The sequence below is a fragment of the Bos indicus genome, chromosome 21, assembly GCF_029378745.1.
Source record: "Bos indicus isolate NIAB-ARS_2022 breed Sahiwal x Tharparkar chromosome 21, NIAB-ARS_B.indTharparkar_mat_pri_1.0, whole genome shotgun sequence".
Lineage (NCBI taxonomy): Eukaryota > Metazoa > Chordata > Mammalia > Artiodactyla > Bovidae > Bos > Bos indicus.
The window spans coordinates 24,655,107-24,670,360 of NC_091780.1; the positions used below are offsets into that span (position 1 = coordinate 24,655,107).

Genomic DNA, 15,254 nt, shown 5'->3' on the forward strand with positions numbered 1-15,254 from the left:
AGGAAAGATTGTCTTCTGAAAAACTGAGCTTTATTGCCCTCTGGGTTGGTGGAGCAGGGAGAGATGGGAAGGGGGTTGGTCTTAGGCCAGAATGCCTGTATTTTGAAGATATTTTCAGATTATAACTGTTTCATGCGTGCAGTTTATTCAAGACTGCTCTGTATATAGTGGACAAATGAAGTTCTTATTTGAAACATCTAGTCCATCTAGATGTTTAGAAGTGCCTGACATAGGTTAAGTGTAGAAGTCATAAAATATCATTTTGTAAATATCTTTTTGCTCAAATTCATAGGAACTATTATTGTCTTTGGAAGTGTTGAAATGTTAAACCACCTCCATGAGCAAGTATACTGTTGTCTGTATTTGTTCTGTGGTTTGGAGGAAGTGGGAGAGAAAGAACTGCAAAAGGTAATATGCTAGTGTGTTCGTACCTGAACATACTCAGACCAAATCATTTTCTGTATGTTATATGCATTTTGTTTGGTGTGTATATAATGGACAAATGAGTCCTAATTTTGCAACATCTAGTTTCCAGATTGAAGGCAGGAGGAGAAGGGGATGACAGAGGATGAGATGGTTGGATGGCATCACCGACTGAATGGACATGAGTTTGAGCACACTCCAGGAGGTGGTGAAGGACAGGGAAGCCTGGCATGCTGCAGTCTATGGGGTCACAAAGAGTCGGACACTACTGGGCAACTAAACAATAACAAAGCCGCTTTTGAAAACATCTTTTTATTAACATTCCTGTGAAATACTGTTGTTTGAGGGGGTGGCCAGACCACCTCTTTGAACACTGCATTGTATTTGTGTACTGGCTGAAGGCTGGGGGTGAATGAGGTTGCCAGTGAATGCCAAATTAGTCAGGAAAAAAGTTAACACATTTTAAGTAAAATTAGCACATTCTGTACACATTGTGTGGAAATTCATAGGCCAGCTTGTCTTCTGTAAATGACTTTTGGATATGAATTTGTTCAGTCGCCTCTAAGCATTACACATGCCTGTACTTGGCCACTGGATTGGTGGTGGAGAGAGGAAGTGAGGGAGGGAATTGTTCAAGCCAAACTGGTCATATTTAGAAGATACCCTAGATGATAAGCACTGTTTCGTGTCTTCTCTTGTGCTTATGCTCAGTCGTGTCCAACTCTTTGTGACAACTTTGGACTATAGCCAGGCTCCTCTGTCCATGGCATTTTTCAGGCAAGAAAACTGGAGTGGGTTCCCTCCAGAGGATCTTCCTGACCCAGGGATCAAACCCACATCTCGTATGTCTCCTAGATTGCAGGTGGGTTCCTTACCTGATGAACTACTGGGGAAGCCCCCAAATAATTATTATTTCTTGTCTTGTTCAAGACTTAGATGGGTGAAAGCTTATTTAGCAGTGCTGTGTACACAGCGGACAAGTATCTAGTCTACTTTTACAAGTATCTAATAAAAGACAATATCTAGTCTTTTAGATATTTAGAAGTGTTTAATGTGTTTAAAAGTAGTAGTAGTAGAATAATGCTTCTTATAAATAGCTTTTAAAAACTGATGGGAAATACTGTCTTTGAAAATGGGATTGTTAAACCTCCTCTCTAAACAGTACACTCTGTGCTTGTCCATTGGGTTGAAGAAGGTAGGAGGGAAGATTGCAAAGATGTTTTGCCAGAGTGTACTAGAAACCTTTCAACTTATCCATTGGTCTATGTGTTACATGTATCTCATTTACCTTTACTTTATATATTATGTATGTACTGGACAGATGGGTCCCAATTTTAAAATAGCTAGTCTCAGATATTAAAGAGGTTGCCAATATATGATAAAGTGAAGTTTCTTAGTCATGTCCGACTCTTTGTGACCCCATGGACTATCCATGGAATTTTCCAGGCCAGAATACTGGAGTGGGTAGCATCTTCCTCCTCCAGGGGATCTTCCCAACCCAGGGATCAAACTCAGGTCTCCCACACTGCAGGAGGATTCTTTACCAGCTGAGCCACAAGGGAAGCCCAATGTATGATTAAAGTGGAGTTAATAAATTAATATGTTTTGTATACTTGGTGTTATAATTCACTGAAAGGCTGTCTTCTGAAAAGGAAATTGTAAATCACATCTAAGTGAAACACGTGAGTGTACTCCGCCCACTGTTGGATAGATGGCAAATAGGAGGAACTGGGAGAAATGAGGGTTCTAGGCTAGAATATTCCTTCATAGAAGACACTTTCGGATATAACCATTGTTACACGTGTGTAGTTTATTCAATACTACTGTGTAGACAGTGGACAAACAAATCCTTATTTGAAACATCTAGGTTTTCTAGATGTATAAAAGTATACAACCTATGTTGAAAGTAGAGTTAAAGTAAGACCTTTTAAGTATTTTTTCTGTTAATTCATAGGAATGGTTGTATTTGGGGAGTGGAATTGTTAAACTTGAGTAAACTCTCCAAGAAAAGTAAGTTCATTGGGTGGTGGGGAAGCAGGGGCAGGGAAGGAAGTACAGAGAGAAGGGTTCTGTATCCATCAGTCTTTAGACAAGTTCAGACTATATAACCATTATTCTCTTTATGCATTTTAGTTAATACTGCAGTGTTTTAATCATAATTTTGCCAATATCTTTATCTAGAGACCTGTTGCCATTTTTGTACTTTCTGAAATTTTTGTTGCTAAGAAAGTCAGGATTACATTTTTTACCTTCCAGATCGAGTTGGTATAGTATATTCTTAGTTATCAAAATACTCATAGCCTTGGGACTTTGAAATGGTAAATATTCATGATGTGTGAAAAACACAATACGTAACTGTATGGTCATCCAGGTCATTGCATCTATCAGTGGTTCAATTCTTTTTACTGCTGTGTAGTATTCCATGGTATTGATATACTATAGTTTGTTTACCTATTCACCCACTGAAGGGCATGTGGGTTGTTTCCATTTTTTTTTTTTTTTGATATTATGAGTAAAAGTTGCTAAAAACATTCAGGTTTCCATGTGAAAACAAGTCTTCATTTCTCTGGGATAAATGCCTAGGTGTACAACTGCTGGGTTGTACAGTAGTTACATGTTTAATTTTTTTAAGAAACTGCCTGTGGCCATTCTGTTTTACATTCTCACTCCTAGTATAGGAGTGATCCAGTTTATCTGAATTCTTACCAGTATTTCATTTTGTCAAATTTTTTATTTTTTTAAAAAAGCTATTCTGATACATACGTAATAATGTCTGATTGTGACTTTAATTTGTGTTTCCCTAACAGCTAGAGATATTAAGGCCATTTTCATGTACCTATTTACCACGTGTGTATCCTCTTTCCTGTGGTCATGTATGGATGTGAGAGTTGGACTGTGAAGAAGGCTGAGCACTGAAGAACTGATGTTTTTGAACTGTGGTGTTGGAGAAGACTCTTGAGAGTCCCTTGGACTGAAAGGAGATCCAACCAGTCCATTCTGAAGGAGATCAGCCCTGGGTGTTCATTGGAAGGACTGATGCTAAAGCTGAAACTCCAGTACTTTGGCCACCTCATGCAAAGAGTTGACTCATTGGAAAAGACTCTGATGCTGGCGGGGATTGGGGGCAGGAGGAGAAGGGGACGACAGAGGATGAGATGGCTGGATGGCATCTCTGACTTGATGGACGTGAGTCTGAATGAACTCCGGGAGTTGGTGATGGACAGGGAGGCCTGGCGTGCTATACGATTCATGGGGTCGCAAAGAGTCGGACACGACTGAGCGACTGAACTGAACTGAACTGATCCTCTTTAGTGAAATATCTGTTCAGCTCTTTTGTTTTTTTTCTAATTGGATTCTTTTTTTTTTTTAATTGTTGACTGTTTTGTTCTTAATATAAATCCTGGTCCTTTATCAGCTACATGGTTTGTAAATATTTTCTCCCATTGATCTAGGTACTAATACTACAGTTTTGGCTTTGTAAGTCTTATATCAGGTGGACTGATTCCTTTTACTCTATTTTTTTCAAAATTGTTTTAAGTATTCTGTGGCTTATACCTTTTGATATAAGTTTTAGAATAATCTTATTTAATTTACAAAAATAAAACTTTGTAAGAATTTTGAGTGAAATAAATCTATAAATCAGCTTTATGCCCTACTTGTCTCCTAGAATATTGAAATCAGAGGATCCTTGAGTGAGAAATCAGAGCAGCACAAATAAAAATACCTAAAAAACATCGTCAGGCAATGAGATAGACCAGCCATATCTCCTTAAAATTAAGCTCACACCTCTTTTCCTTAAATATGAACAAGAGCCAACAAGGATCACCAGAAATCTTAGAAAAGTCTTTATTATGAAATATCATGACATAAACAAGACAGAAAACAGTAATTCAAAAAGAATTGAGACAATGCAAGGGAAAGAAAACCACCCCCCCAAACTCTATTTATATGCTGAGAGATAAAAGAGAAGATGTTGCATCTGAAAACCAGGGACAGACTGCTTTAAAAAAAAATAAATTAAGGAACAAAAAATATCTCAGAAAAAAAAAAAAAGAGAAAGAGGAAAAATGAAACTACCTAGAGAATTGGAATGTAAGTTCAGGTAAATCTCCCAGAAAGTAGGGCAAATGGACAAAGAGAAAAACAGTTAGTCTAATATCTGAATAATACATATTCAACTTCTTAAAAATTATAAATAAAAACTAAAACTTAAAAATATCTTTTTGTTAAAATTGTATAATCTCTAACATAGTTTTCAATATTCTTCACAAAATTACCCATTCTTGCCTATCCCCTAGAGCCATACTATAGTCAAGAAGGCTTTTTAAAATCAGTCCAGGATTTATTAATTCATTCATCTATTCATTAATGGAATAAAATATACTAAATTTCCACTACATGCCAGTGGTAATGTGGGGCACAGTACAGAGAGGAAAAATATATCTACACCACCTAAAATTTTGTTTCAATTATTAAAAAAATTTTTTAAAACACAATAAAATAGACACTCTGATAAAACTATATTCACAAGATCCTATAGAAGCACAGAAGTACTGCATCTAACCTAGAAAATGGTAGAAACTGCCAACAAATGCTTTAAGGAAGAAATGGAGATTGAAAGGAGTTTCCAAGGTCAACTATGTGTTAACAACCAAAAGGAGAAAAAGGATGCTTCAGGCAGAAAGAAGAGCATTGACAAAAGAAGTGATAGGTGAGCACGCAACCACTGTTTACCCATTCAAGTAACAGTATTTGAGTCCTAATCACATGTTAGATGTTAGACCTTAGAGTGGTAAAGTCAATGTCCCTTCCCTAAAAGGAGTCTTACCTACCAATAATGAGAAACATAAGAGAGGAACATCAAAGTTAGACTCAGATGTCAAGATAGATTTCCTAAATGAAGATGACCATGAAGAATAAGTAAGAATTAGCCAGACATCACACTAAAAGAGACACAAAAGAATACATGACAAGATGTAGATGATTAAGACAATAAATACACAAAGAAGGACCAGGTTTAAAATGAAGGAAAGAATGTAAGGTAACAAATACACCATAGCAGTATTTTCAAACATCATTAGAAAATAAATTAGAAAAAAATTCAAGTAGCAAGGATCTTGAAAATCATTCTCAACCACACAGGAAAATAAATAGATGAAAGTGGCCGGAGTAAAAGTAGATGAACAGAAATAACTAGCATTCATGAAAAAGAGGACAGAACAAAAAGGCAAAAACCAACAGTAAATGATATAATAGAAGAAAATTTTTCCTATAATGAAAAAGGATCTAAATCTGTACAATAAAAATGCTTACCATGTGCCAAGAAAAAATAAGAGACGGATATATAGAAACAACATTGTAAAACTCTTGAGAGAAAAAATAAAGCCTTCCATAGGCAGCCAGGCAGAACAAACACGTTATCTACCAAAGAAGAGCCAAAAAAAAAAAAGAAGCCAGCCTGAGAGGTCTATGGGCAACACTGTATGCCAAACTTTGTGGATAAAAAACTTCTGAGGCTTCAGAGGGAAAATTCGTGTCTCAGGAATTTCATACCCAAATAAGCCATTCACTGTTTATGTGTGAAGTCAAGAGAGAAACATTTTCAGATACAGAAGGATTCATAAAGTATAAGACCCACAACTTTTTCCTGAAATTAAGAAAGCTATAAAGTCTTACTGCCTGAAGTGTGGTCCACAGACAAGCAGCACTGACATCACCTGGGAATTCATTAGAAATGAAAACTCCTGGGCCCCACTCCAGACCTACTGAATCAAAGTTTATATTTTAACAAGATCCCTAGGTGATTCATATGTGCATTAAAATTCCAGAAGCACAACTCAAAACATATCCTTGCCAACGAAGTGATGATTCAGAAAGAAGAACTGAAAGTACTGACAATGAACATTGAAATAATATATGTACACAAACTCAAGTTTCGATGATGGTTTGAAATATGATTATGAAAGAAAAGATAAAAAGGGGATAAATGCTGCCAATAAATTGAGTATAAGATCCCAAGTTATAATAACAAAATCCCACTGGGTGGAAATGAAGAAGAAAAGCAGAGAACATGCATTGACTTACAAATAAGAAGAGACTAGTATTTTATTACTGGCATTGATAACTATAAAGCAATTATTAAAGTATGATTTTCAAACATCTTAAATTTAATCATCAGAAATATAAAAATAAAATGGCTCAGCAAGTAAAGAATCTGCCTGCAATGCAGGAGACACAAGAGACTTGGGTTCAATCTCTGGGTCAGGAAGATCCCCTGGAGAATGAAATGGCACCTCACTCAAGTATACTTGCTTGAAAAATCTTATGGACAGAGGAGCCTGGTGGGCTACAATCCAATGTGTCACAAAGAATCAGACACGACTGAGAAACTAAGCGTGTGTGTGTATGTGTGTGTATATATATATATATATATATATAAATATATATAAAATTTTGAAATTACCAGAGGTAAAGTTCAGCAAAATGAAAGAATGAAAGATTTTAAATAGAGAAGGTCATCCAAGCACATATATTGAACTCTCTCCCTCTCATAAATACCTAGTGAAATAACCAACAAAGCATATTAATAGGTTAACATCTCTACATCACAGCTAAAAATTCATAGAGGCTATACACAAGCTAGAAATTTCAATATACGTATGAATAAGACTGAATTAAAGGATGGTACACGAATATACTATTCACTTACACAAAAGAGAAGCTTGCAGGAGATGCAGGTTGGATCCCAGGGTCAGAAGATCCCCTGGAGGAGGAAATGGCAACTCACTCCAGTATTCTTGCCTGGAAAATCCCATAGACAGAGAAGCCTACAGTCCAGAGTCATGGGGTCACAATGAGTCAGACAAGACTGAATGACTGAGCATGTGCACACAAGTGCGCGTGCACACGTGTACATACACACACACACACACACACACACACACATATCTCTTCAAACAGTGCTTACACCCTATTCTCTATCTCACTTTTCCTTTTAGGACTCCAATTATACATGGTTTAGACCTTTTCATCTTATATCCATACCTTTTCATCCTTATTCTATGTTCATTCACTTTCCCTGTGTAATTTAGCATGGATATTTCTACAAATCTATACTCTCTTCTGCTGTTTCTAATCTGCTATTATGGCCATCTATTTAGTTCATGATTTTAGTTATCATTTGCTTCTACTCTCAAATTCCCATATAATTCCATTTTATGGATTCCAGTTCTTTGGTGAAATCCTATATCCTGCCATATATTTTTGTAAATACTTATTACAGGGGTTTTGTTTTTTAATACACAGGTCCTAGGACCTATTTCTAACTCTAGTACCTATTTCTATCATCTGATTTTCCTCTTGTTCTTGTCTCATGGTAAGACTGGTAATGTTTTATTGAATTATTGGCATAATCTCTAAAAATTTGTATAATCTCTGGTTGGTGTCATCTTCCTCTAGGATGTATTTTTAAGCTTCTTGGAGGCAGTTGAAACAGCAAAAAATTTCATTATTCAAGTTAGGGTTGAATTAATTAAGACTGGGTTCAGTCTTTGTAATATCTAGTCTATTTAGGATTAGATTTCCCTTTCTCCTAGGGTATAGCCCTTCAAGGATACAAACTATCACCTGAGGTGTTTACCACAGCTTTGAACTCCAATTTTTATGTTCTAGGACTATGAAACTGCCAGTAAATCTGATCAGTTTCTCAGCTTCTTAGAAGCTGGTTTCTGCTTGACTTCTCTGCCTCTTACTGCTTAAAAACTGGTAAATGCCTGGATAAAAAATATGACTCAGATAAAGTCATTTTCTGCATATCACTGCCTTCAGGGATCTGGCAGTCTCAAGTTCTAAGTCCATGATTATTTTTTACTTCTCAGTTTCTGGTTCCCAGGCTCCCCTGGTGGCTCAGCTGGTTAAGAATCTACCTGCAATGCCAGAGACCTGGGTTTGATCCCTGGGTTGGAAAGATCCCCCAGAGAAGGGAAAGGCTACCCACTCCAGTATTCTTGCCTGGAGTATTTCATGAACTGTATAGTCCATAGAGTTGCAAAGAGCTGGACACGACTGAGCAACTTTCACTTCTGGTTCCCAATTACCCATCATTAGACTGCTAATATCTGTGATAGTTTATTACATCCAAAGCATGATCCAAAGCGAAGTGAGACAAATAAGGACAAAAAAGTAGATTTTTATAAACCTACATGAATTCAATTTAAAGGCAAGTCTTTTAATCTAAGATTATGTCTACTTTTTAATGCTTAAATGCAAAAATTCTGATTGTAATTCTTTCTTGAAAAGCCTGTGATGGTGGACCATAGTTGAATTTTTGGTTTGTTTTTATTTTTGCCTTTATTTGACCAAATAAAATATTGACAACCTGTTTCAGTTCCAAATATGCTTTTTCTTTTTGGACAGCTTCCTAGTGTTTGAAACCCCAAAATCTGAGATTCTTTTCCACAGTCTACTAATCTACCTCCTTCTTCAACACTGGCCCTTTCTGCTTTCTCCCTTATCTACTGTTTTTCAGGAATAAAAGCCTCTTTTCATTTCCTGCTCCAGCAACTTTACATATGCTGGCTCCAGTATCTGGATTTTATGGCCCATTAGTTATGACCATGGAGAAGGAAATGGCAACCCACTCCACTGTTCTTGCCTGGAGAATCCCAGGGACGGGGGAGCCTGATGGGCTGCCATCTACGGGGTTGCACAGAGTTGGACACGACTGAAGCAACTTAGCAGCAGCAGCAGCAGCAGTTATGACCAACCTAAATAGGATATTCAAAAGCAGAGACATTACTTTGCCAACAAAGGTCCATCTAGTCAAGGCTATGGTTTTTCCTGTGGTCATGTATGGATGTGAGAGTTGGACTGTGAAGAAGGCTGAGCGCCAAAGAATTGATGCTTTTGAACTGTGGTGTTGGAGAAGACTCTTGAGAGTCCCTTGGACTGCAAGGAGATCCAACCAGTCCATTCTGAAGGAGATCAGCCCTGGGATTTCTTTGGAAGGAATGATGCTAAAGCTGAAACGCCAGTACTTTGGCCACCTCATGCGAAGTGTTGACTCATTGGAAAAGACTCTGATGCTGGGAGGGATTGGGGGCAGGAGAAGAAGGGGATGACAGAGGATGAGATGGCTGGATGGCATCACTGACTTGATGGACGTGAGTCTGAATGAACTCCGGGAGTTGGTGATGGACAGGGAGGTCTGGCGTGCAGCGATTCATGGGGTTGCAAAGAGTTGGACACGACTGAGCGACTGAACTGAACTGAACCCTCCACCCTCATATAATTCACTTCCTCTAAGCAGTCGGGTCTCAAAAAGAGACTCTCAGTACAGAGGACTTCCCTGTGTTGGCATTACCTACCCCCTTGACAAAATGTTAATTTCACATAATTTGATTACATACTTGTCTATTGTTTGTCTCTCTAGATTATAAGAACCATGAGGGCAAGTTCTGTGCTAGTTTATTTTTTTAACTTATTCATTTAGCTGTGTTGGGTCTTAGTTGTGGCCTACAGGATCTTCATTGCGCCATGCGGGATCTTTTGTTGCAATGCACAGACTCTCTAGTTGTGGAACTGGCTTTCCGGAGAGAGACCCAGTAGTTGTGGCATGCAGACTTAGTTGCTCCATGGCATGTGGGATCTTAGTTCCCCGACCAGGGATTGAACCCACATCCCCCACACTGCAAGGTGGACTCAACCACTAGACCACCAGGGAAGTCCCTCTGTGTTAGTTAATTCACAATTGTTAAACTGCTTGCCCACACCAAGGTATAAAAAACATTTTGGAGCTGGAGACTTGGGTAGTATAAGGATTTCTGAAGATTTCTTTGAGAAATCTATGCTGGGAGCCTAATCCTCAGTCTGCTGTAACAGAAAGAGAAGAAACAAGGGCTTCGATCTGCTAACCCCCAGTCAAGAGGAAGAAATTTTGGGAATGCCAGCTGAAGAGTTCAATAGGTGTCCCTTGCAGTTGGTTGGTATCTAATCCACACTTGAGATACATAAGGGCTGAGAGCTCAGCTGCAGTGGACTGTGTAAGCAGAGAAAGTGTTGCTGTATTGGCTCCTAGAACTGGGAAGTGTCTTTAGCAAAGTTGACAGGAGGGTTTCCAATGAACCAGATGTGGGCTGCATGCAAGACAGTCAGTGTGAGTTGTCTTAGGAACAAACATACCAAGACAGCTGCTGAGGGGTGAGTATATATAAATAGGGAGAGGCTGGGACATGTCTAGGTGTCCTAGAATAGGAAAGAGCAGCATTACCAAGTTAGAGGATTGCGAATACCACATCTCAAGTGAACTGCACGCAAAGAATCCCAAGGGACTGGGTGGGGGTGGGGAGGAGGAGGAGATAACGTCTCAGAGAAATCCATCAAAGTGTTCACAATAGATGAAAAGTAGCTTTAAATACCTCCTAACCAGATAGCATCAATGCCTGCTCCCTAAATTAATGGCAGGAGCTTCCCAGGTGACTCGGTGGTAAAGAATCTTTCTGCCAGTGCAGGAGATGAGGGTTAATAATTGGGCTGGGAAGATGCCCTGAAGGGAATGGCAACCCACTCCAGTATTCTTGCCTGGGAAATCCCAGGACAGAGGAGCCTGGCGGGCTACAGTCCATGGGGTCGCAGAGTCAGACACAACCAAGCAACTGAGCGCACACACACACAAAGTCATGGCAACACTCCACTCCTCCTCCTTCTCCTCTACTCTTGCCAAAATCTCTTTTTCTGAGTATGTACAGAGAAGGCAGAAAAAGCTGAAGAGTTGCCCTTCCTAACTTGAAGCCCTTCCAGTAGCAGCCAACTACAGTTAGGAGAGAGAAGACACAAATTCACACTGAGATAGACCACTTGGAAAAAATCATATTCTAGGCAAAATCAAAGCACTTTTTAAATACAGTAATAAGCATGGAAGCATTTTGGTTGTATGACAACAAGATGAAAATGCCCATTCATGGTCCTTAATATATTCCTCTAATTCTTTTGAACAAATACAAGTACATACTATTTTTATTTTCTAATTTTGCCTTTATCTCTTTTGCCAGTGGATAAGTGGAATTTATGGTGTTTAACTGATCCTTGATTTGAATAAGGACCATTTATACCAGTGATTCAAATGGAACCTTGATCAAAATTTTGAGGTTAAGTAGTCTCATCCCCTTTATTCTTCCTAATTATTGCCTTGGCATTTATCACAGGATATATTTTTTATGAGGGCAGGGCATGAGGGATGATGCCAAGGAAATATAAAATGCTCTAATATATGGGGTTTGGCTTTTATATTCAGTTTTTGGTGATTGGGGAGGTACACACCACTTTTAAAAAGTAAAAGACAAACACAAATAAACCCCACTCTTTTCCTATCTGAAAGTGAAAGTGTCAGTCACTTCCAATTCTTTGGGACCCCACAGACAGTAGCCTGCGAGGCTCCTCTGTCCATGGAATTCTTCAGGCAGGAATACTGGAGCAGGTTGCCATTTCCTATTCCGGGGCATCTTCCTGACCCAGGGATCGAACCCAGGTCTCCTGCATTGCAGGCAGATTCTTTACCGTCTGAGCCACCAGGGAAGCCACTAAATATTTAGACATTGCAGATGTTATACCACCAGCACAGTACTTTCTAAAGCCATGAAGCCAAGTTGTCTTCCCAACACCACCCATCCAAAGGGGCTGACGTCCCACAGAGAAGAGCAGATGAAGCTGCCACTTACCTGCCAGTCAAACATCTCCGCAGAGAATATGAGGCTCCTCCCCCGCAAGTCCTCGAGCAGTCACTCCAGTCTCCCCAGGCGTCCCAGTTGCTATCTTTCTCTTCATCTGAACGAGTGTTTCTTGAGGTCTGGGAAATGGAAAGCACAATAAATTATAGACAAAATGCTAGAGATACCCAAAGGCTTTCCTAGTTTTTGCAGACTCTTAGTCTAAGCTGTTCACAAGCACTAAAGTTGCCTGAAAGTGTTTGCTTCAGAATGGTTACATCAAACACACACAATAGTTAGGGTTTTAAAAAAATATTTATTTATTTACTTGGCTGCACTGGGTCTTAACTGCTGGTACACGGCATCTTCGATCTTCACTGGGGCATGTGGACTCTTAATTGTGGCATGCAGGACCTAGTTCCCTGACTGGGGATTGAACTGGGGTTCACTGCATTGGGAGCACAGAGTCTTAGCCACTGGGCCACCAGGGGAGTCCCACACATAAGATAGTTTTATATGGAAACTAGAGGCACATGAATACCTTTCCACTTATGAGGGTTTTATCCAGATGGCTTCCTAGCTCAGTTTTAAATGTGATATTTTATCATTTCAACATTTAAATACATTGGCTAAATATGAAAAATAAAATTTATTATTATTAATTTGTTTTATAACTTACATAGCAGGGTCCTACCTTGTACCTAAGGCATTCTCACCTCTGTCTGTCATATAGACTGGTGCAAACTTCAAGGAAACCTTTGTGCATGGGGATTTGTGGAACCTCCTGAGAGAGGCTCCACCCCAAGAAGACAAAATAGATAAAGCTTCAGGGTCCAAGAAAATAGAGAAAGTTAAATTATGAATACAGTTGGTTTAATTTGTTTTCTGGATTTGCCACCATTGATTTATATCAATATAGTGTGTGTGTGTGTGTGTGTGTGTGTGTGTGTGTGTTAGTTGCTTGTCATGTCCAACTCTATACAACCCCATGGACTGTAGCCCTCCAGGCTCCTTTGTCCATGGGATTCTCCAGGCAAGAATACTGGAATGAGTTGCCATTTCCTCCTCTAGGGGATCTCTCTGACCCAGGGATCGAACCTAGGTCTTCTGCATTCAGGCAGATTCTTTACTATCTGAGCCACCAGGGAAGCCCTTATATCAAGATACGTTAGAGAAAAGAGAACTGGGAGAGTTTAAAAAATTTTAAATATATAGATGGATATAGGCTCAATGGTAAGCAATCCATCTGCCAATGCAAAAGATGTAAGAGACATGGGTTCAATCCCTTGGTCAGGAAGATACCCTGGAGAAGGAAACGGCAACCCACTCCAGTATTCTTGCCTGGGAAATCCCATGGACACGGGCACCAGGTGGGCTACAGCCCACGGGGTTGCAAAGAGTCAGATACAACTGAGTGACTGAGCATACATACACACAGAAATGAAAAGAAATGATGTGTATTACTTAAATAAAATTACGAAACTTTACAAAGAGGACTAACGCAGACTCAAAGAAATGGAGAAACATACCATAGTCCTAAATAGCTGGACTCAATACTGCAAAATGTCAATTCTCTCCAAATTCATCTATAAATTTATAACAACTCCAATCAAAATCTCAAAAGGGGGTTTTCTGGACCTTAACAAATGATTCTAAAGTTCAACCAGTGGAGTAAATGTCTACAAGAGCCAAGAAAAAACTGTAAAAGATGGGAAATTAGAAGGATATTGCCTCAATTAAAAGAGTATAGAACTGGCATAGCAATAAGCATTCATATCTATTAAGTTTTCTTAAAAAGCCCAGAAACAGACCCAAGTATAAGAACATAGTATAGAACCACAAGTCAGTGTGATGAATGGTTTAAAAGAAAACCATAGATAACTTCTTCACAAGATACACCAAAATTAATTCAGATATATTCCAGGAATCAATATTTTAAATGTGGAAACCATAAAATAGTAAAAAAGTTATAGACTAAAATCACACAGACTTGATGTAACAAAGATTGTCCTAGATACATCAACCAAGGTAGAAATCCTAAAGGAAAAGACTAACAGATTTAATTATGTTAAAATGGAAACACACATAGCATTTTCTATCCCACCTATAGATAAAGGGATAAGTATGTGAATATCCAGGTTTTCTAGGTGGCTCAGTGGTGAAGAATTCGCCTTCGAATCCAGGAGACATAAGAGACGCAGGTTCAATCCCTGGCTTAGAAATATCCCCTGGAGTAGGAAATGGCAACTCACTCCAACAGTCTTGCCTGGCAAATCCCACAGACAGAGCCTGGCAGGCTACAGTCCATGCAGTTGCAAAGAGTCAGACATGACTTAGTGACTAAACACCAACAAATGTGAATATCCACACAAAAATGCAGCAATAAAAACACAAGCATATGGGCTGGAAGAAAACCACCAAGATGCCTTTAAGGAGGGAGAGAACAAGACGAGGAGTGAAGGCTGTTGGGGAAACACACAAAAGGAATACCAACGGAACGTTTTATTCTCCTCCCTCTCCCCATAAAAGATCTGACACAAACATGACCAAACATTCAGTTTGATGAAGCCAGGTGGTACTAGAATGGATGTTAGTTTTCTCTGAACTTCTGTGGATTTGACATTTCTTTTTAAAAATTGGGGGTTAAAAGGCAATCATATTGAACATCCATAGAAGTTTGGAGAAAACAAACACCCATTCTAGTACCACCTGGCTTCATCAAATTGAATGTTTGGTCATGGTTGTGTCAGATCTTTTCTGGGAGGGGTGCCCAGAGAAAAGAGTCAGAGATTAATTAAAATGTTAGCAGCCGCTACCTCTAGGTGGAAGGATGCTGAGCAATTTTACTTCTTTTTTATTTGTGTCTCTGCATTTTGTAAAGTTCTTTTGTAAAGCCAACACTTTAATATTTTAATTGAAAACAAGCAAGCAAACAAACAAAACCACATCCTGTTGACATACAGAAAAGCTGAAGTCAGCCAGGACTTCATAGGTGAGTCCTATGTTAGAGGCCAGGAGAGTTTATGCAGGAAACCCTGACATCTAATAAACTGTAGCAAGAGACTCCACTAGATATTACACAGATTTCCTTAAGCCTTTAGGCCAAGTTACCTCATCCAACCAAAAAAT

At 38.9% G+C, this 15,254-nt stretch overlaps 1 protein-coding gene across 2 annotated transcripts in view; it reads right to left on the reverse strand.

The window, feature by feature from the left end:
* ADAMTSL3 (ADAMTS like 3) overlaps positions 1–15,254 on the reverse strand; it is a 380,959-nt gene that overhangs the window by 241,860 nt on the left and 123,845 nt on the right. For both annotated transcript variants that reach the window (XM_070775206.1, XM_070775210.1), the window contains exon 4: positions 12,138–12,265. In XM_070775206.1, the coding sequence (XP_070631307.1) occupies positions 12,138–12,265 (128 nt within the window). The remainder of the gene's footprint in view (positions 1–12,137; positions 12,266–15,254) is intronic.